The sequence below is a fragment of the Nomascus leucogenys genome, chromosome 8 (genome assembly GCF_006542625.1).
Source record: "Nomascus leucogenys isolate Asia chromosome 8, Asia_NLE_v1, whole genome shotgun sequence".
Classification (NCBI taxonomy): Eukaryota; Metazoa; Chordata; class Mammalia; order Primates; family Hylobatidae; genus Nomascus; species Nomascus leucogenys.
In genome coordinates, this window is record NC_044388.1 from 28,353,231 (window position 1) to 28,376,564 (window position 23,334).

The following is a 23,334-nucleotide window of genomic DNA, read 5'->3' on the forward strand; positions in this document are numbered from 1 at the left end:
AGCAAAGGGAACAGGATCCCAACATGCTGCAGTGCAGCCTTCCACACTCCGTCTTTCCCTGCCAGTGTAAAGGGAGGACATAACTCGTCACCGTCCACACCGGTCTCTCAAAAGCATGCGGAGCAGATGGTGTCTCTCAAGGGTACCTTTGCAGCTTTAGTAAATTTAGCAGCATTGTAGTCTCCCCCCATTCGTAACACATCCTCGGTGCAGTAGTAGAATTCGGAAAAGCCATAGAATTCACTGTTCTGGAAGTGAATTGGGGGCTGGTAGACCCCATTGAGGGAAGTCTGGGTCTCGTTTGTTTTATTCATGAAAGGCTGGATAGTCTCTCGACACAGGTCAAAGTCTCCAGTCCCTCGTAGGTATATGGTTTGTCCATTTTGCTGGATTTCATCTTTAATGTCTAGGGGTAGGCAGGGGTCCAAGTACGGCATATCAGGAGTCAGACCAGTCTGTTTACCGAGGAGCCTATGGCAAAACAAGAAACTTTATCGTGAGTCCTACAGAAAACTGTGTTTTCAGGAAGTGGCTGCAAACCAGTGTTTCTCAAAACACGCTCTGTGGGACATGAGACCTGCAGGACTGTGTCTGTGGAACAGAAAAGGGTTCCGAGATAATTATTTAGGAAAATACATACTTGAGACTTTCTTGGAGAGTCAGGATACAAACTTGCCTGCAGCAGACAGGCTACCAGAGTCCAGTTGGACAACCTATCCGATTGCCCGACGATCCTGGCAACAAGGCCTGATGTTCCCAGCTGCTGGGCACAAGGCAACTGTGTTACCGGCCCCATTTTTGCCCTAGTGCTTGTGGTTTTACCTAATACAGATGGAAGGAACGTGACTGTGACAAGATCTTGTCCTCGATAAAGCAGGTTAGATGCTTTAGAAAACTACGGTCAAGTTACTAGAAAATTATCAAACTAGGTGTGGGCAGGATTTTTAAAACTGAGAAAAATTAGCAAACATCTAGAAGGATTTGGTATCAAATTGCTTTGCAAACCTCTTTAAGTCCTCAGTATTCTTTAAACAAAGACAAACCGGTATCTCAATGAGGGGTGCAGTGCATGCCAAAGAAAGGATGGAGTCTAAAAACAGACCTTGGTTCAGTGGAAAAGATTAGCAAATGAATAGAGAAGTTAAGACAGAATGTCTAAGGCCTGGTTCTATTTTTATGATTCTGTTTCAACTTATTTCTTTTCTTGATCAGCTATGGGTCCCAACTGCAGCAGAGAGCAGTTTCCATTGTACAGTGGACTCTGAGAAGCCCTGTAGAAAATAAACATTAGTTTTGTTAACTGAAAGGCACTAGGCTTATTACTTGCTAATGAAATTTCTGGGAGTGAACATCTGTCATCCTGTTGTGTGTGTGCATGCCTTCAAGCAACAAGAAACAGAGAAGAGCTCACAAAATCTCAAGTGATGTTGGTGTTGAATACTGTGAAATCACAGTGGCCTGACAGGTGTTGAATTGTTAGAGTTAAGCATGGTCAGAATTCAATACTCATCACCGACAGTCAAGTTTTCACTTTTCACTCAACTCACAAGTTGTGTATTCGTCATATCAGGGTCACTCATCATGCAGTTGAATGTAATAAATTAAGGTCTTTGCCATAAAAATGTTCGCTTAATTTAAAAAAATTAATCACCACTACAAATGGCGAAGAGATAAATGTGTACTTCAATGCTCAATTCATGACACATGAAACACTTGTAATTACTATAAAAGTCCAAGAGTAGTCAAATATATATTTCATGCTATTATTTTTAGTTGTCCTATACCTAAATTAAGAAGTACCACTAAACTATCCATTATATAAAGCTTTCTGACATTAAAACCAATGAGTAAAAATTAAGGTTTCAGAAAAAATATATTTCAAATGTTTTTTATAAAGTATTTCTAGTTTAAGACTACTATAAAAATGATTATACCAAAGTGTGCTAAATACCAATTAAAAATACAAAACCATGGGACTACCAATCTTATAATTAAAAGTATTCAGTTAACTTTTGGAAGAGACACAGGAAAAGGTTTTTCTTGCTTTTCCTATTTACACACATGACTTTGTGGTAAATGTACTGAATAGCTCCAACTTGGTCTTTTTTCAAGTTGAGGCCTTCACAGGTTTATTAAGATTAAATTAATCAAGGAAGTATACAATCTCTTAGGTCTATGAACTAGGATTTTTTCCCCTCAAAATTGTTTCATCAAAATAAACAAATAAAACACAGTAATAAATAGGATAGCTTACACAACCCCAGATTCAGATTTTTTTATTCATCCAAATAGCTTTTATGTTCTTACAAATTTCAAATAAATAATTGCTATATACTTACACTTACAAAGTCAATTTAAACCAATAGAGTGCTACTTTGTTTTATATATTTTCTATACCACAATTCTACATACACTCATTTTTTAAAGCTTCATTGCTAAATTTAAAAGGCACTAACTCTGACTCTTCTAGATAATTTATTCCTATTGAATAATTCCTTTCACGATGGTTCCTATCCACTAACTAGCTGCACAGGCTGGTTCATCCACAGAGTCTCCAGAACATCACATATTTCAATCTCCTCAGCAACAACAAGAGAACACACTACCTGAGGCCTCCAGGAGTGCTCCAGATACTGGGTTTCCCAAGGACTCTGAATCATGCATAGCACCACCCACCCAGGGCTCCAAACTATTCTGTAGCTTGATGGTGAAATTTCTAATCCATCAGTTGAGATGGAGGTGAGAGAGAGGGAGCACGCACGCACCTCCTTCAGGGCATGGTGGGACAGAGGGCCAAAGGCAGGACCCTGGTGTGCTTTCATCTCTTCTCCCTGCTCAGCTAGTGGGGGAATAAAAAGCTAACAGTTCAACACATTTTTGCTAATTGAGTTCTTCCCACTTTGCCTGGGTCTGTTTTTTATGAGAGACCTAGGTTTGCAAATGACTGCCAAGTAGTGAAAGGTGCTTTACCTGTTCTTTTGAATGGTGTTGGCAAATATTCTGTCTTCGTATCTCTGTCGAGCAGCATTGCCACCAAACCCAAGAAATGTGGCCACATAGACTCGATACACATGCTCAGTTTGGTGAACATCACATCCCAAGTTAAATTCAGCTAACAAGTTTTTAGCTACTTCTTCCTGCAGACATAAGCATAACAAACATTAATAGCTTAAGCTACTTTAACTTCCTACTAAAAAGAAGGGTCTAAAAACAGTCTTATCTAAAAGGGACAAAAATGTCTGCTTCTGCACTTCCCAAGGACCCTTCTAAGCATCATTCATAATTCAATATGACAATTCTGATTTAAGAAATTTCAGATGGGTTGCAAATTTGTGATACTGCTATGACTTTTTGAAAGAGAAAGTCAGCAAAATAGTTCATACCCTCTGACATTATTTATTTATGGAATCCTATGCTGTGGAAATAAACCTAAACATGGAAATGTTTCTATATGCAAAGATGTCCTTTGTCATTCTGTGACAGAAAAAACTAGATGTCATCTAAATATATAAAAGCAAGGGAAGGTTAATTACGGTAATCAATAGCTTACGGAGGACCATGCTCATGCAGTGTTAAATAAAGGACAAAAATCATATAAACTAAGATTGTAACAACCATATTTTTTAAAACTATGCATAGAAAAATAAAAGAAATTCATTAAAAGGCTAGCAATGGCTTTTTTAGGTGATGAATCCATGGGAAATTTTTAATCTTGATTTTTCAGTATTTATTTCAAACATTATTTCTATGTACAGTTTTACTTTATATTGAGAGGGAAAAACATGATTTTTTACAAAGAATATAACAGTCTGTAGAGGCATGTCTGGAATGGGAGGTAGGAAAAACAAATTGTAATACTTGAATTTACAAAGCATTTTTCCAAGGAGCTTAATAAAGATGTCAGTAACATTTATTGAGAACATACTAGCTGCCTGGCAGTGCATCAGATATACTGGATGCATTATCTCATTTAAACCCTCTAATAACCCCATGTTGTAGGTACTTTCGTTCACGTTTACAGATGAAGAAACCAGCTTAAAGAAGGTACATGACTTGCATAAGGTCACACGACTAGTGAGGAGGAGGAGGAGGATGAAACCCAGGCCTGTCTAGCTCCACGGTCTCACTCTGAACCCTCCCCCGCCGGCCACGCTATGCTGCCTCCCACCTTTGAGGGGAAAATCCAGGAAGCTAGGATTTGGTGTTAATCTACAGCTGAACACAAACGGAGTAATAGACGTGTAGCAATTCAGAAATACATCTGGAAACCATGCCAGGGTTCTCTAGACAAGGCTGCCCAGGCAGCAACTGAGAGGGCACAGAACAGGGTGGAGAACAGTTCGAGTAAACCACCAGTTGAAAGATGTGGAAGCAGTGGATACAAACCTCAATCTTCCCCAAGGAAGCTCAAAGTCTGAACCATTAAAAAAAAGAATTTCCCCCAATTCTAACTTAAAAAATCAGATGTTATTATTTTACATTTTATAAAACCTGTTGAGAAAAGATGTAATTGAAGAGAAAATATAAACAGAAACTCAAGCATGCGACTGCGTATATACCAAAGAAAAACTACGTTCAGAAAACAAACCAGCTGATTTCAATGAACACACACACGCGGCTCAGCTGAGGTCTGCCTTGTTCGTCCTGTCTCCTTTCTCCTGGGTTGAGAGGCGGCACCTCAGCAAGCATAGTAAAGATGTGTTCAGACTCAGAAAACAAAACAAGAACGATGGACACACGTTAAATGAAAACCAAACCAAACAGAAGGAAATTTGTACAGATAATGACCTGCTGTGAGGACGCAAAGCTTACAGTTTTGGGGACTTCGTACGCTATCTGAGTCGACACGCCGCCCATGTCGAGAATGCCCGCTGTCCTTTTACGGACAATGGCTTCGCTGCTTTCACTTCCAGGAATGTTAACTTCCACAACGGCCTCATCATCTGGAAAGAATAGAAAGTGTTCATTGGAACAGAACTAATCCAGAGAACTGGGCTCTTCTGAAGAGTCACCTTCTTTTCATGGTCTATTTCAAGCATGTTCAGGCAAACCCAGTCTACTCCTCCCAACTAAAATCAAGTTGAATTACGTTCAACTGCAGCTGCTCTCATTCTACTCCTACACGCTTAGAAGTGTCACAAAGCTTAGCTCTTTTTTCAGCCTTTGGATTAAACAGAAAAGCACCAATTTCCAACTAGATACAGTTGTTGGAAACATGACACTTACCATCTTCAATATGCTCAAATCGTCCAAGGACAAAATTAATGCCAATCCAAGCATACACACCTATAGACATTTTACAGGGTGAAGAGAAGAAAAAGTTTTAAAACATTTTGTGTAATTCCTATCTGCGCAGTCTGTGCAAACGTCTCATTTATTTCACTCCCTGATAACCTGTAAAATCATCTGAAATAACACCTTGCTACTGATGTTTTTATTACTCCAAATGGCTTTCCAAGAATTCTCAACTTTATAGTTTTATACCATTTACACAGGTTGAAAATACAATACGCTAGGTGCCAGTTTTCTTTTGAAATTTATTAGTTGTTTCAAAATACTGTAATTTTCACTTTTATGATGTTAAACCTGTCAAGTCCAAGGTTTTAAAAATTCAAGGTATCAGCTGGGCGCGGTGGCTCATGCCTGTAATCCCAGAACTTTGTGAGGCCGAGGCAGGCAGATCATGAGGTCAAGAGATCGAGACCATCCTGGCCAACACGGTGAAACCCCGTCTCTATTAAAAATACAAAAATTAGCCGGGCGTGGTGGCAGGTGCCTATAGTCCCAGCTATTCGGGAAGCTGAGGCAGGAGAATCACTTGAACCTGCGAGGTGGAGGCTGCAGTGAGCCGAGATTGTGCCACTGCACTCCAGCCTGGTGACAGAGCGAGACTCCATCTCAAAAAAAAAAAAAAAAAAAAAATTCGAGGTATCTTCTACTCTTTCCTTTATCCCTCCACTCAGCTGCCAGGTCTGATTCTATTTTCACATTCCCTACACCTGGTTTTCATTGTCACCTTGGGTAGCCCATCTAATCCATCCCTGCCCCTATTTCTCTGTTGCAACCTGCTCTACTCTCTGCTATTGGACTCATCTACAGAAAGAAGTCCAAATTCCTGGACTGACAATTCAAGAGCCAGCCAACCATTAACATTCCCGCCACTCCTTCCAGATGGGCCACCACCCAGTCAAACTAAAACATTTGTGTTTCTCTGTCCACAGTGCCCTCTTTCCAACCTGTCCTGAGTCAAGTCCTTTCTTCTGCCTGGCGTGTGCTTCCTGCCCCTCCCTCAGAGCCCCACCCTTCCCATGCTCTGGCATGCTCTATTTAGAACTATCCCTTCCCTTGAGGTGAAGTTCAGATGTCACTTTCTCCATCATGGCCCTAGCTGGAAAAAAAAAAATGCCTCCCTCTGAAGAACTCCTGTGATATTTTTTCCTCATCTTTTTTCTGGTACCTAAACCCCTCATAGAACAGCTAACTGTGTAGCTCAGTTGTCTGTAAGCAGCTGAACGGCAATGTGTAAATTTCACCCCATTTTTGTATTCTCTACAGTGTCTTTCACATAGGAATTATTAATGCTGAAATGACAGATGGCTTTTGAAATACTTTTTGGTATACATTTCTAGCAGGCTATACCCCAAATAATTTCATTGACTTGACATTTCATTCTCAAGGAGAATCATTTCTTTGAAAATAGAACAAAGATTTGATATTTCTCAGTGTATCAAAGTAGAGAAGAAGCTCCAACAGCTCAATAATGATCAAAGTCCCAGGAAGCCACACAACTTAGGCAAGGCATACAAGCCTTTTCTATCAAAGTGAGTTTCTATCAAGCCATGTCCCTACATGTGGTGAAGACAAACGGTTATTTTTCAATGGCTTAATGTTAGGGCAACAAAGACTAGTCATATAAGAAACTGATTTAGTCATTTAAAAATTGTAATATTTCAAGGCTATTATTTCCCAGATGTTAAGACAATAGGAATATAACAAAGGGTACACTGGTGAAAACGGGGAGGATTTAAAGGAACAGCTTCCCAAATTTTAAACTGAAGACCAATATACCAACCTTCTTGTTTCCCAGAAATTACTTCTGCATGAGAGTCAGAAAACAGAAAGTCAAAGTGCACGGGGATGTCAGTCAGAAGGTCTTCCAGGATAGCTTTCTGCTGGCTGTAAGGCAACAAAAACATTTACAAATCAAAAGATTACAGCTTGGTATCTTCTGTTTAGAAAAGGAAACAAACAAACAAACAAACAAAAAAACCAGGGCTCTGGTATATCTTGTATGAAACAGTTAATTTAAAAAAAAAAGAAATTCGTTGGAAAGATTATATTAGGAATGAATTTTCAAAATGAACAAGTTGTGTGAATTATGTGATTTCTAGATGTAAAACTACAACTGCAAGCATTCCTTAACTACATAAAATAGATTACGTTTTTAAAAATGACAACTTTACAGTTGCCTATAGTCCTAAGTCAATTAAAGGCTATTTGGTGGATTCTGGCTACAGGAATAGTTCTGGTACTGTTACAGACTTGAAGAAAGAATTTTGAATATTTTCCTTTTGATGATGATGATGATGACGATGATGGAGAAGAGGAGGGGGAAGGGGGAGGAGAACACCCCCTCTCCCCTCCAGGAGCCCACCCTCACCCTTGCCCTTCCGTGGAGGATCACCTTTCGGGGAGGATTCTCATTCCAGCCGTGCAGAGAATGTAGAGAGGTGTCTCTTTGTGTTTTGCCCGTGGCACATGCTCTGCAGCAAAGTTCAAAAGTGGAGAAATGTAATCACTGACTTTCTCTGGAGAGGTAGCAAATTCTGAAATGCCTAGAGAAACAGGATACTTTAGTTAAGAGGCAGATATTTTAGCTATAACATGTGATGTTTCTTCAGAGTGGCTAATTTTAGGGAAATCATGCTACACATTACACTTTCTTGGTCTTTCCTATCCCTCTAGCAACTTCTTCTGCAGACCTTACTTAAATGTTGGTGGCACTATTCAGTGCTATGTCCTTTTCTTCTTCATCAAAGCACACAGACCTGACTGAGCATCTGCTGTGTGTCACTGCCATGTGCATGGGCTCTTGCCTGCCCCCAAGAAACGTGCTCCCCCTCTCCTCAGGTGAGCTCAGTCCCTCCTGAGGCTGCTATCACCATCAGCATGCCATGAACTCCGAACTGTGCCACCGGCCATGCAGCACTCATTAGCCTCCAGGTGAGCGTGGGGTTAACTGTCCACCAGACACTGCCCTTGTTTGTCCTTACAGCCACCCCCAATGCATCATAGCAAAATGTGAACTCAACTTTCGCTACAAACCTGCTCTCACTGCTGGTTACCTCTCTCCGAGGCCATCAGCGCTGCGCACCCAGCAGTCCAAGCCAGGATCTTAGATGAAGTCCCTCTCCCTCATCCCAACACACAACCTGGGTTTCATAGATTGCCTCTCTTCGGTTCCTCTCACAGGACTTTACTACTCATCCCTTTGGACACGCCCTCTGCCAGTCTGCCACAGCACATCCCACCCTCTGATCCTGACCATCTCCCCACCATTCCCTACCCAAAGGATGCCTCTTCAGGCTTCCAATTCTTTTGTGGCTCAATGCCCTCCAGATAAGGCTCAACTCCAGAAGAGCACACCCTGCTCTGCATAACTCACCCACCCTTATATCTTCCAGTGTTCCTTCCATTGCCTTCAGCTACACTGAACTAACATTTGCATAATGCACATTACTGTGGCCTTAGGGCCTTGCTCCTCCACCACCAAGAAGAGTCTTCTCCATCCACCTCCCTACTCCTTTTCACCTGGTTAATTCCTGCACACCCACTCGGCTCCAGCCTCCATGGAAGTCACCCTAACAGAACCCTGAAGACGACTCTTGTTAAATTCCATGCTTATTTCCTTTTGCTAGGTGTACATTCATTACACCATATCAAAATTACCTATTTACTTGCCTGTCTCATTACAACTGAAAGCTTCTCAAGGGCACAAAATGTGTCTGTTCAAACTTATATTCCCAGCACCTAACACAGTGCCTAGCAAATGGCAGGTGCCCAGCATATATCTGCTGAATGAGTACATATATGAGTATCTCTAGGTGTCATTTAGCCTACAATATTAAAAATTAGGGGTGCTTTAGAAGTCTAAAAATTCCTTATTTCACACATTAGAAAATTACAAACTCACAAAGATTAAGTGATTCATCAAAGGAATTAGCAAAAAATGGACTAAACCGTAAGTCTTTTGACGCCACATACAATTCAATTTCAATGCACTCGAAACCCTAAACTAGCCAGACCCTATCAAGGAAAATTCTAGAGCCTTGCTGCAATGTTATACATGGAAGTCCATGATTCAGGAGAGTAGTGCAATAAAAAGGTATTTTGATTTCCATTTCATACACTTTGTATAGTGCAAGACAGACCCATGTTAAGCCTGATTTTAATGAGATTCTAATATATACTCTAGGATGATAATGTAGTTGACCCTTTGTTCTAAAAGGACAACTCCAAGGCATGGAAGTTTTCATCTTATTCCATGAGATCTGTTTAGTCACTGATGGGACCTGGTACGTGAAGCTAGATGAAATGCAAAATGCTTTATTTTTTTAGTCTTCTCATAAATTTTTTATTTGATCAATATTACATTAACTGAAAATGTTTCTAGATTAGGGATACATAAAAATTTAAAGGGTAGAAATACATAAAACTAAAACTTGAAAGACACTCACTAAAAAATTAATCTTTGTTCATGGAAATGTACTCTGATAAAATAATGCAGAGTAGATTCTCTCTCTTTAACCTGAAAAGTGAGGTAGAGACTTTAGATTTTCTGAGTAATATGCTGGTTCCTAGCTGCCCACACATCAAAGGATAATCAGCTTGTTGAGGGCTGCCTGAGGGAGGAGGTGGGGTCTGAACTACTCCGTGAAGAATGAGGACTCGAGGGGTCACCATTCCACATGGTTGGAGACTCTTCTATGAGGATATGCATTTTTCTCAGGTTAAACTGAATATTCTTTAAAATTTTATTTCTGAAATGGGGATAATAAGCTATAATAATTATTATTTAACAATATTCTCTAATATTTACAAGATAAATTTCTTGGATTGTTTGCATTTGATATTTTACTGTTTTAATACATTAGTAAGATGAAATAAAAGTGCTGCATCTCTATTAAGATCTGTGGTCCACTGTTTGAAATCAGTGATCAACTATCAAGACATAAAAAGCTTGTTTCAAGGCACTCCTGGTATCTCCCATTCTAAATGCTCCTGACAGAAGCTGCTGTCCATGGAAATGGTGATGACACAGAAAAAAGAGCATCATTGATGTAAATTACCTAATAAGGAAGCCAAACCTAAACTTTCACATGTCACACTGGCTTCGAAATTATAGTATCTTTAAAAACTATACATAATTATGATTAGCTCTAAGTTCTGTGGTCACACTCACCAAATAATCTATATGACTAGAACTATATGTGGCCAGCAATTTTTAAAAGTGACAAATATATGCCAATATATTATAGATTTTCATGAGTTATCTGAAATTACCTTGTCATTAAGGATAGAGACCAATGGTTACTAAACAGGAAAAAACTCTCCATAGTTAATGCCAACCAGCAACATCTGAGTAGATACCATGAGTAAAGCACTATTTAAAATGCTATAGGAGACAAAAAGACATGTCTGGATGTTTTATCAAGGTGTTAGTCACCCTTTGCAAAATGGACAGAAAAGGGAAAAGAAAGTGAAACAAAGAGACCCATCAGGTTCTGGTGTGAGGTTTGACTCAGGGCCATGATGGTGTAGAAAGGGAACGATATGAAAGACGCCACAGAGAATGGACACACCCTGGTTACCAGGCAGATATTCTCATTTACATACCCGGTTTTATCTTCATGACCACTGGCTTTCGGTTTTTATCCCTCATTTGCCTGATATCCAACAGATCACGTGGATTGCCATTATGCCTTGGCCAGCAGTAGACAAATACTCGAGACCCACTGCTACCACAGTCCACCACGATCCCATAGTTCACATTGGGGTTATTGGTGTCTGTAGCTTCAATGTCGGTAACTCGTGCCAGGTACCTTGTATAGAAACACACATATGCTTTGATTTAGACAGAGAATATTATCTTAAGTCTAACAGAGAAAATGCAACAAATACCAAGTCAGTAATTTCTAAGCTAGGTAGCAGCACCACTATAACATCAATACAACTGTTGAATAATTGAAGAGTCAAAACAAAACAAGTAATGATGATAAAGATCATCTAAATCAGACGCACACTCCTTTACAGAAGTTCAAACAAATTCCAAAATGCAAAATTCTATTTCTAAACTACCAACTCAAAAATCATCTTAAAACATATTACAAGAGACACTTATGTATAAATAATTATTCCAGGGCCTCTTATGATATGGATTTTGTAGTTAGCAGTTAACTAGCTTCGAATGGTTTAACTGTTCATGCCATGATGAATATGGTATAGAATATAGTTCCTACAGTTCCTTCAGTTCCTTAAATTCCAACCGAAAGCCAAACGTCGTGAAGCCATGAAATGATGGTGTTATGGTCTGAATGTCTGCGGCCCCCCCAAAATTCATATGTTGGAGACCTAATCACCAATGCGATGCTATTAGGAGGTGGGGCCTCAGGGGGGTGATTAGTTCATGAGGGCAGAAACTTCAGGGAGCCCCCTCACCCCCTTTCCATCATGTGAGGACACAGCAAGAAGACCTCATCTCAGAACCAGGAATCAGGCCCTCACCACACACAAAACCTATGGCACCTTGATTGTGGATTTCCCAACCTTTAGAACAGTTAGAAACAAATTGCTGTTGTTTATAAGCCACCCCGTCTATGGAATTCTGTCCCAGCAGCCTAAAACAGGTAAGACAGAAGGTATGCCTTCTGGTCTAGAAAGCAAATGTTTTTATCTCTTACCTTTGAAATTTCTTGTCTCTGGTTAGTCGCCCATACTTATTTCGGATTATGACAACAGAAAAATATAAAAGTGAAACAGCAGCAGCCAGGACACTAATGACCATAATTTGGCGTAAATTGGTATTCAGAATCCGAGGACACCCTACTGGAGATATGCTAAAATGCCAAGAAGCAGGAAAAAGACAGGAGATGCCAATCCTGAAATTAGAAAGAAAAAGATTTTAAAGCAATCTGCTCCAATGAGGCTTCCTTCACCTAAAGTGATCCTAAAATAAGATATTTGGCCTGAGCTACCTGGATTTCCTTATCTGTAGGTATCTGTATTCTGGCATCTTGCATATGCTACACAACAGCTGCACAACCCCTTATCATAAAATCATCTGAATGAGAATTAGGCCCTGAAGGTTATGACACTTTGGTGTTTTCCCCTTTTCTTGACAGTATTATGTAGATTTTTTTATTTTACCCTGCTTTGTTCCAACATAGATACAGAATTAGAGACAGCTTACAAGAATAAGCTCAATAACATAAATATATAAATTAATCATGAAATCGGGTGTAAGGATGATGAGACCAAACGGGAATGCAGTATGGAGAAAGGCATGTCGTAAGGTGGGCCTGCTGCAAATGCGGCTGAGCTCATTGCCCATGACACCAGAAATATACAAACAGCTCAGGAGGAACAAATTTTCTTAACTTCTCCCAGATGACTCGAGTAATGGGAGAAAACAGCATTTCAACAACATCCCCATAACAAAGTCAATAAATGAGTTTTCTATGTCCTGTGCTTTTAGAAATATTCCTACAAGACATTTCTGCAAATAATCAGGAACTTTTCCCCTCAGTTTATGTCAAGAATGAGAGGCTCATTCTAGAAATATGATTAGGATTTTAAAAAATTTCACTGCCTTTGGGATAAATTTTATTATTTTACAGTTAATTTCTTTATTCTTCACCTTGAAGAGTGATTCATGCATTAAAATACCTCACTGGGCCCTGGAAGAAAAAAGAAGCACAGCACAACTTCACATTTTTCACTTGCGATTTAGATTTTTTTTCTCTCAAGACCTGTTTTTGCATCACCAAGATTTCATGTTTCATGGTGATTAGGCCCATCACTCACCTCCCCATACTGAAAGGTCAGCAACAAGGCAATGCTCTGGGATTCAGTCCTTCTCACAAACAATTACAGAAATAATGCTGGGGTCCTCACGGAGTTAGAGCCCTCCTGTTCCAGGAAGTGAGACAAATCACAAAGATAGCATCATCAAAGAAAACGTCTACGTTCTTTAAGTGTGTGCTTAAATCCAACCACATATAATCTATACATGATCCTTGCACCGAAGCTGTTGGAAAAGTTTATTCTGAGCAACACACTTCTAAGTTAATTTCATACTGTCCGATATAGACCTAAATCAAAAGAGATGATAATCGTCTGGTACTAGTTAGTGCTGTCTAACCAAAACTGTCTGTGACCCCAAAATATCAGGATATCAAATAGGCCTTAAATACCTTATGGTACAAGCGAGATTTGGGGTGGAGGTAGGAGACAGGTAGAATAAGCTGAATGTGAACCTGAAATATCCATTCACTTGATAAATGTCTATTAGACTTCCCTTTTTTGTACAAAGTACTGTGCAAGGCACTCTGTCCCTAGTTAGTTCTTCGACTCCACCATTATCACTCCTCCTCCAGCCTCCAGGCCTCAAATTGCAGAGCAGACAGGGGCCTTTAGCCAGGGCCTCCTTCCAATCTGCTGAAGCCAAAGGACAAGTGGTCTCTATCTTTCCTCGGTCTCGCAAAGCTGCTTGACCTCTCAAGACAGCTGTCTTGTCTGGTCTGCTTCTGAGCTCTGGAATAACTGATGCTCAGGATCCTTTAAGTGTTTTCTGCCACCCAGACTACTCTTATGTTTCCAGGCTCTCTGTCTAGCCTCATTCTCTTCTAACTACAATCATTACTGAGGCTTCAATGATCAGATAACTCATATTTTTCTTTCGCCACCCCAGGTTTCTCTTCTATGCATCTTAAACGGCCTGTGAGCTGTCTCTATATGAATGTTGCACAGAACCATGAGAAAATTCTAAAACTGCACCCCTAACAACTGCAATCTTCACCCCTTTTTCTCCTCATCTGCTCTGCCCCCGCAGTCCCAATCCTGATCCCACCAAGCTACACAAATCGGAAACCAGATTCAAGTGTGATCCCTCTTCATCTTCCAAATGTAATTTCTTTTTTTCTTTTCTTTTCTTTTTTTTGTTTTTGAGATGGAGTCTTGCTCTTGTCACCCAGGCTGGTGGAGTGCAATGGCACCATCTCAGCTCACTGCAACCTGCGCCTCCTGGGTTCAAGCGATTCTCCTGCCTCAGCCTCCTGAGTAGCTGGGAATACACGTGCCTGCCACCATGCCCAGCTAATTTTTGCATTTTTAGTAGAGACAGGGTTTAGCCATGTTGGCCAGGCGGTCTCGAACCCCTGACCCCATGATCCGCCCGCCTCGGCCTCCCAATGTGCTGGGATTACAGGCATGAGCCACTGCGCCTGGCCCCAAATGTAATTTCTTACCGATTCCTTTAATTTCTTTAACCTCAGCTTATCTAAAATCCCTTTCTTTATCACCTTCTCCTGAGATCAGGCTCTTATCTCTTGCCTGTTTCTATCAAAAGATCTTTGACAAACCTGACAAAAACAAGAAATGGGGAAAGGATTCCCTATTTAATAAATGGTGCTGGGAAAATTGGCTAGCCATATGTAGAAAGCTGAAACTGGTTCCCTTCCTTACACCTTATACAAAAATTAATTCAAGATGGATTAAAGACTTAAATGTTAGACCTAAAACCATAAAAACCCTAGAAGAAAACCCTAGGCAATACCATTCAGGACATAGGCATGGGCAAGGACTTCATGTCTAAAACACCAAAAGCAATGGCAACGAAAGCCAAAACTGACAAGTGGGATCTAATTAAACTAAAGAGATTTTGCACAGCAAAAGAAACTACCATCAGAGTGAACAGGCAACCTACAGAATGGGAGAAAATTTTTGCAATCCACTCATCTGACTAAGGGCTAATATCCAGAATCTACAATGAACTCAAACAAATTTACAAGAAAAAAACAAACAACCCCATCAAAAAGTGGGCAAAGGATATGAACAGACACTTCTCAAAAGAAGACATGTATTCAGCAAACAGACACATGAAAAAATGCTCATCACTGGCCATCAGAGAAATGCAAATCAAAACCACAATGAGATACCATCTTACAACAGAATGGCGATCATTAAAAAGTCAGGAAACAACAGGTGCTGGAGAGGATGTGGAGAAACAGGAACACTTTTACACTGTTGGTGGGACTGTAAACTAGTTCAACCATTGTGGAAGTCAGTGTGGCGATTCCTCAGGGATCTAGAACTAGAAATACCAATTGACCCAGCCATCCCATTACTGGGTATATACCCAAAGGAATATAAATCATGCTGCTAAAAAGAAACATGCACACGTATGTTTATTGCGGCACTATTCACAATAGCAAAGACTTGGAACCAACCCAAATATCCAACAACGATAGACTGGATTAAGAAAATGTGGCACATATACACCATGGAATACTACGCAGCCATAAAAAATGATGAGTTCGTGTCCTTTGTAGGGACATGGATGAAACTGGAAAACATCATTCTCAGTAAACTATCGCAAGGACAAAAAACCAAACACCACATGTTCTCACTCATAGGTGGGAACTGAACAGTGAGAACACATGGACACAGGAAGGGGAACATCACACACCGGGGCCTGTTGTGGGGTAGGGGAAGGGACGGATAGCATTAGGAGATATACCTAATGTAAATGATGAGTTAATGGGTGCAGCACACCAACATGGCACATGTATACATATGTAACAAACCTGCACGTTGTGCACATGTACCCTAGAACTTAAAGTACAATTAAAAAAAAAAGGAGAGCAGCCTAACTAGTTTTCTACCAGCAGTCACAACCAGTGGCCCCACAATGCTGCCTCCAACACTCTCGGGCACAGACACTTTCTCTGAAATTGATAGCTCCACACTCCCACCCCTTGCTCAGGACCCTGATCAGATTACTTCTGTACTCAAAATCCTCCATAGACTCCAACCTACAAAGTCCTACAGGATCTGACACCTGTTAAGGCTCTGACCTCAACGTCTGCTCTCTCCTTCTTTACACTGCATTCCAGCCACACTGATGTTCTGAGTGGTCTTCAAAAATGCCAGGCACTCTCTGGTCTCAGGGTCTCTCAACTTGTTGCCCCCTCTACTAGGAAGTAATCTGTATGGCTCACTTTTTCGTTCCCTTTAGGTCTTTACCCAAATGTCATTTTCTCAAGGAGGACTTCCCTGGTCACCCGATCAATAACTGCAATGCCTACCCACTCCCCACCAACTCCCTTCCCTGACTGATCTTTTCTCCTTAGCATTTATTTATTTATTAAATGCTTATATAGTGCTCATTATGTGCCAGGCCTTGCTCCACACGTTGCACAAATACTAACTTCATCCTTCTAACAACTTACAAGGCAGGTACTATTATCACAACACTTTGTGGATGAGGCAGAGAGGCTAAGTAACTTGTCTAAGGTCACACAGCTCCTGGGAGGGAGAGGTGGGATGCAAGTATGAGAATCCACTCATCCTTGTCCTCTAACGTAACGCATGTGTTGCGTTTCTCCTTTTTGTCTCTTCCTCCAGAATAGGAGCTCCCCCAGGCCCAGGTTTTGGTCTGCTCAGTTGAGTGCTATAGTTGCAGCTTTGCAGACCTTAGGAAAGGGCCTGGCAAGAAGTCAAGTTTTAGAGTTCTGGGACCCAAAAGGGTTAAGAACCTCTACACTAGAGTGACCTTTCCAAAACAAACAGGGAATCATAACTCCTCATCCCCCAACTTTTCTCTCTCACTCAGGAAACAGTCAACTCCTCAGGGTGTAAAAGAGGTCCCTCATGATTTAGTCCGGTGCTGTCCAATGAGGCAGCCACTTGCCATGTGTGGTTATTTAAAGTAATTAAATTTAAATAAAATTAAAAATTGAGTTCCTCAGTTGTACTAGCCATCTTTGAAGTGCTCGACAGTCACATATAGCTTCTGCGTTAGCCAGTCCAGACATAAAACACTGACATCATCGCAGAAAGTTCTTTGCACAGTACTGACCTGGGGCCTTTCTGTCTCATCCTGACAGACCCCTCCTATGTACCCTAGGCTCCAGCCACACGAAACACTAGCTACAGATCACTGAAATGCCTCGCATTCCTTGGCATCTGCAGAATGAACCTGTCCCTTGGGTTGTCAGTTGCATTCCTAAGAATCACTCCTGACACAAATCAAGCATGAGTCCTCAGTGAGTTTCCCTAATCCTCATATCCCCAGAGTATTTGCTTAACACAGCAGTGGGCTAAAGTATTATACTTGTGGTTGGCTTCCTCATTACATGACAAGCCCCACTAGGGCAGGGACAGCCTCTTATTCTTCTGTTTCCCCCATGACCAGTGCCTGCCACACAAATCATGGGTAATTATTGCAGGTTTCACAAACGGCTGGAAATGGGAGACACAAAGATGAATTAGATATAGGCCCAGACCTTAAAGAATCGATAATGCAGTGGAGGAAACAAAACATACACACAAAGATATTAGAGAGTAAAAAGTATTAATAATGCCTACCTGACAAAGGGGAAAAAAATCACTTTAATTAGTTCAAGTTTTAATATGGTGTCCATATTGTACCATGTGCCCCAAATTTAGGACAATGTCTGTGATTTAAAAGTTTACACAAAGAGTAAAAAGAAAAAAAAAATCAATGATCTAGATGTTTAAATGGATTTTAATGTTTTTATAAAATAGCTACACAGGTTTAAAACTTCTGTGTGCTTAAAAAAAAAAAAATTTCCTCCCTGCTACAAATACATACAACTTGGGAAAAGTACTTGTAAGGTGCATGACAAAGAGTAAATAACCTTTACATAGCCAAAGTTTTTATAAAGAAATAAGAGAAAGACTGAACAGTAAAATGAGCAAAGACAATTTGAGATTATTGAAATAAGTCTCATTGAAATGGCTGATAAAATAGAACTATCAGTATTCAGATAAACAGAAATAAAAAACAGCTATCATATTGGCAGACATGAAGGCCTGGTGATACTTGGCTAACAGGGGAAGTGGAAAAGGTCGATGAGTACTGCTGTGAGACTTGGGACAGGCACATCACTAACCTTCTAGGGGTACTGGGGTAACACACACGAACATTGATGCGTGCCTACCCTCTGCTCTACCCGTCACACTTCCAGAAATTCATCTTTATGAAGTCATGGGGTAAATTCACTAAAATATCTATAGGATGGTCATCATAGTATTGTGTATAACAGCAAAACACTGTTACTAATGTCTACCGTGGGGTATATTTATGCAATGGAATACAATGCGACTATTAAAGGTAATGATACAGATCTGTTTATTGACATGAAAGCAAGTCCATGATATATTAAGTGAAAAAATGTCACCATGCATGGGGGGGATAAAATGTTAGGAAAGAAACCAAAATATTAACAGTGCTTAGTTATTTCTGGGCAATGAGATCGGGTATCATCTTTATTTTCTTCCCTAGGCTTGCCTATATTTTTCAAAGGACATATATTAATTTTATCATCAGAGGAAATAACAATTTTTAACAAGTTACCTTTGACTGATGAAACCTTGTTTCCAGGATCAAATACTTTTCTCAATATATTGAGAAAGCCTATCTTAAAAGCCTATCAGGACATAGGAATTCCAATCTGAACATTTAAAAAAAACATCCGTGATAGTTGTGTGATAGCTGAACTGAGAACCAAAGAAAAGAAAGTTTTAGTTAACAGCTTAAAGTCATGGTTAAAGGCGAACTGGTCGTTGAGGAAGAAAGTCAGGACTACGAAGGTGATATGAGGAGTAACAAACCCAACTCCAAATTTCAAGTTTGCAGACTGCTAGAGAAAATACTAATGCCCAGAAAACAGTCAAGATACTAATTAAAGGCAATGTTAAATTACTCGGATTCTTGTTATACAGCTCAGAGAAGAGCACAGCGAAGGCTAGCTTTAGCAGGAAAAGATTCCTAGAGGTGGGAGGTCAATTCTAGATGGGGTGAGAAAGAACACACTTCAAAGAGGAAGGTGACCGCGAGAATGATCACAGCACACTTAGGAAACTTTGTGTCATCTGAGGTTTGTCTCAGGACTTTTTTTTTTTTTTTTGGAGATACGTGATGATTTTGATCAAAAGGACAAATAGATATTTTAAGTTACAAAACTTGTGTTTAAAAGCAGAGAAAATAGGACAGCTTATAACTGCTGAAGCGCTGTAATTTTAACTCAGGACAAAAGTACAATGGATTATTGCCTAAAAGTTAACAATATGGTAATCTGATCTTCAAATGTAAACTCCAATTGTCCTTCTAGCTAAGAATCTTCGCACCAGGGCCCTGGGAGGCAAATTCAGTACTACCACATAAAACTGACATGTTTTTAAAAAGCCTAAATTGTGTTAGACCTATCAACAGAGAGATGCATTAACTCTCATGATTTCAGCTAGTGGGGCCCTGCTTGGCTGAACATTATTGGAATGAAGCCTACAGTCAAGGTGTCAACATCTTTGTCAGTCTCTCACTGACATTAGTTCTACAGATAATGACGAAAACAATGCAAATCAACCACAAAGGGAAATGGTTCCTCTGGTGGAAAAAACGCAAAATGCAAGGAAACAGATGTTAATGAACTCAAATCACAGGCAAACAAAATCACAGAGAAGTCAGCCTCTGGGAAAGCTCGGCTTCTGAATAAGCAAAGGTACCATAGGGAAGGATACTTCAGAAAAGAATGACTTGATTATCAAAGGATTCAAGAGAACCTGGAAAAATTAAAGATGCTCTCAACCATTCCGGCAGCGTTTTGCAAGAAACAACTGTCTTTCTGAGAGTGAGAGGCTGATGTGGAGGCTGCCGGGTGGCACTGTTACTCAACTGTGACAAAAGATACATGAAGACAACTTGATTCATTCTTTAAGAAGAAATGTACATAGTTGCATTTACGATCTGTATGTTCTTCAATATTTATCTTACACATTTTAATTTTATTTTTCAATGTAAAATCTTAACCTCTTCCTCCCTCTCACTACTAATTTGCAAAATTCTGGTTCCCATTTTAAATAGTCTTTTTCTGGTCACTTTTCCTGAATTAACTCTGACTTTCCTCAAGTTCCAGTTCCACATTCCAAGCTCACTGAAGCCCCGTTACTGCAAGCTCAACTAGTCCAAGTCTAGGGTTGAAATCTTCTGATGCAAACTCTAATACCACCCTCCAAATTCTCCAGGTCTAAGACGGGTATCACCAATCCCCATTGACCTGGATTACCTGGTTCTCAGCTTTGATTCCCACTTCCTGTGTTGACATCTTCTATCACTCTCCAAGCCCGTCGATTCTTCCTCAGACATCCCTCATATCTAAGATGACCACAGTAGACATCACTACCTCAGGACAGATCTCTTGGCGACTCACCCACCTTCTGCCTTCACTGTGCACGCCACACTTTGCAAGCAACTCTTTGTAAAACACGGCCTTCAAAATATGATCAGCTAAGAACCTTCTGGAAGCCCATGGATCAACACCAAGTTTCCTGTGTGGCACCTGAAACCTTTTATCCATCAACTGGTCCACCTTATCTCACCAACCTATCCTCTCATCAGTCCCAGATACCATCTTTCAGCTCCAGTGCAGTAGGTCTCTCTCTTCTCTCCCACACAAGCTGTCTCCATGCCTGCCTCAGGCATTTACTAACAGCCCTTCCTCCGAGCCACCACCGTGTCCTCCTCTCAAGATTACACTACTTTCAAGGCACAAGCCAACATCTTTCTTTGTCAAGATTTAACCTGTTACACATCCTGATGTTTTCTCACAATTGGAATCGTCTCTTTATTCATGAGTTGTCTATTTTAAATAAACATGCTGAGTAAATACGTAGAGAATATAAATCCTTAGATAAATGTTCATTCTTGTCTCCTTCCTAGACTATATCCTCAAGGGCCTCAGTCACACATTTCCTATTAGAGGTAGAAGAATATAAACCATAGATTCAATATGCAACAACTACAAAAGATAAATCAATGCTAAGGTAAACAGAGAAATAAACGATTAAACTATACGAATCAGTGTTCCATTTTGTAATTCTAATATGTCAAACAGAATTAACAAACCTGATACAAAAACATCATATATATGGTAACACAAATAACATAACTCTTTTAGGCCTCACTAAGCTGGATAATTTGGTATTTTCATCACAAAAGCAGGAGACAACAAAGACTGCAATGTGAAATTAACCTGGGCTTTGAGTCTCTAATTTAGAATTCTTCCATTACCTCTAGTTTACCTTCTAGCCTGAAAGTTCCCGAATCATAAAGGATCTCTTTGGTTTCCTTCGTGATAAATGTTCTCTGAAAACGCTCTGCACTAGGGTTCATTTAACTGGGGTCTGGAGCACCATAAGGGTTCTGGGACACATTCTAGACCATGAGAGAACTGTCACTTTAAAAGGGGTCCGCGCATTACTCAAGTTCAGAAACAATGCTTTGCATCATCACTTTACTGCCCAATGAGCTCCATTTTTCCAAAAAGAAATCTAACATGAAATCTGGCAAAAGCAAAGCAAAGCGAAAACGACAAGACGTGCGAATGTCATCATTTAAAGCGGCAGGCAGGGCCGGCTGGGTCCCGGGTGCAGCATGCCTGCTGCCCGGCCAAGCTCCGCCCATTCGAGGGGGGGGATCCCGAGCGGTCACCCGAGGCGCGCGACCGCCAGGTGTCCCCTGCCAGGGGCTGGGGGAGCGCGCCGGCCGCCAGGGCTCACCAGGGTTGGTCCCGTGGCGCCCGAATGGGGCCGCGCGGCAGGGGCGGCGGGAACCGATCCGCGGGGCTGAGCGGGCGGCGGCCGGGGCGCGGGGCAGAGAGGCTAGTCCGCGGCCCGCTCGCCGCGCCGCCGGCCCCCGCACTTCAACCCACCCGCCGATGCCAGCCCCTTCGGCCGCCCGCCCTCCCCTCACCGGCGCCCGGAAGGCAGCCTCACCTGCTTGGCCGGCCGGGGACCCCGGGGGCGGGGGACCACCAGCGGGCAGCATCACGGCCAGCCGGCTTCCTGGAAGCCGCGCTCCTTTGCTGGAGCCGCACCCCCGCCCGGGCCCCGCCGGCGACGCGTCAGCGCCTGCGCCCGGAGCGCGCACGCCAAGGAGCGCGTTGAGCGCCGGGGGGCGGAGCCTGATCCGGGATGATTGGCGTCCGAGCGCTGGGCTGTTCCGTGGACCCACGCGGCCACGCCACCGTGCAGTGCACGGGAAATGTGGAAGTGGTGGCACGGAGGCACCCAGTACTGTGGCCTGGTGCTCGTCTGGTCGTCAGCGAGCCTCAGCGTACTTAGGACACCGCAGTTTATCTTTCCTTAGCGCTCCTAACGGTTATGGAAAATAGCGCTTGAAAACCTAGTAAGGACTAGGCATTGTTGCTCAACTCTTGACATTTACACCTTTGCCGGTAACTCTCCCTGTTTCACAGATGGGGAAACGGAGGCTCACACTTATTCAGTCTCTCTTGAGATCCACCTGATTCGTGAGAGGAAGAGCCAGGATTTCATTCTTGCCCGTCGATGGCATATGTTAGTGCCTATGTTGGAGGAGGCAGACTGCCCCATCCCTCCTCAACACACGCAATGGTTATGAGAAGAAATAAAGTGAAGAGTGTTCCTGAGATTGACCCCATGACCTACACTTAGTTCAAGGCTAAGCTCTCTTAGCTCTCTGGCTTAGCAATAAACTGCTTTGAAGACACAGCTTTGCACTTGAGAGCTGGAAGAGACCTTGGGAATCCCGGGTTCCATCCTTTCTTCCACCTTGTATACAGGTGAATGCACTGTGGTCCGAGATAGGAAGTGACCAGCAATCCAGCCACTTTAAAAGATTTTTAAAAACAAGAGCCCTAGAAACGTCTACTCCATTCCATTTATCAAGTAAAACAAGCTTAGACAGAACTGGCAGTTCTACATCTTAACACAGAATCCTTCTTGGTCCAGCACCCGCCTGGGTCACCTCCTCTTCTTGGATTCAGCTACTGTTAACGGAAGAAACCATGAAGCCTCAGCAGGTTAGAGCCAAAGGGACTCTACTGTCTAGCCCCTATCACCTTCTTTTACAGTTAAGAGCCTGGAACCCAGAGAGGTTGAGTGACTTGGCCAAGACCCCCTGGAGGCAGAGGAGAGCAGAACCAATGCTTCAGACTCCCACATGACTCGCGCATCAGTGTCTTTTTTTGACAATCTGTTGCTATAAGAAATTAC

At 41.6% G+C, this 23,334-nt stretch overlaps 1 protein-coding gene across 3 annotated transcripts in view; it reads right to left on the reverse strand.

The window, feature by feature from the left end:
* ENTPD4 (ectonucleoside triphosphate diphosphohydrolase 4) overlaps nucleotides 1-22,230 on the reverse strand; it is a 38,011-nt gene extending 15,781 nt beyond the window's left edge. For 2 of the 3 annotated variants that reach the window (XM_030816985.1, XM_030816983.1), the window contains exons 1-10: nucleotides 22,075-22,230; nucleotides 13,084-13,188; nucleotides 11,961-12,158; nucleotides 10,897-11,102; nucleotides 7,685-7,835; nucleotides 7,073-7,176; nucleotides 5,227-5,286; nucleotides 4,789-4,943; nucleotides 2,971-3,137; nucleotides 147-471 (exon numbers count right to left, since the gene is read on the reverse strand). In XM_030816985.1, the coding sequence (XP_030672845.1) occupies nucleotides 147-471; nucleotides 2,971-3,137; nucleotides 4,789-4,943; nucleotides 5,227-5,286; nucleotides 7,073-7,176; nucleotides 7,685-7,835; nucleotides 10,897-11,102; nucleotides 11,961-12,158; nucleotides 13,084-13,091 (1,374 nt within the window). In that variant the 5' untranslated portion in view covers nucleotides 13,092-13,188; nucleotides 22,075-22,230. The remainder of the gene's footprint in view (nucleotides 1-146; nucleotides 472-2,970; nucleotides 3,138-4,788; nucleotides 4,944-5,226; nucleotides 5,287-7,072; nucleotides 7,177-7,684; nucleotides 7,836-10,896; nucleotides 11,103-11,960; nucleotides 12,159-13,083; nucleotides 13,189-22,074) is intronic. The other variant, XM_030816984.1, reaches the window with a different exon arrangement.
* Between the last annotated feature and the right edge of the window lie 1,104 nt (nucleotides 22,231-23,334).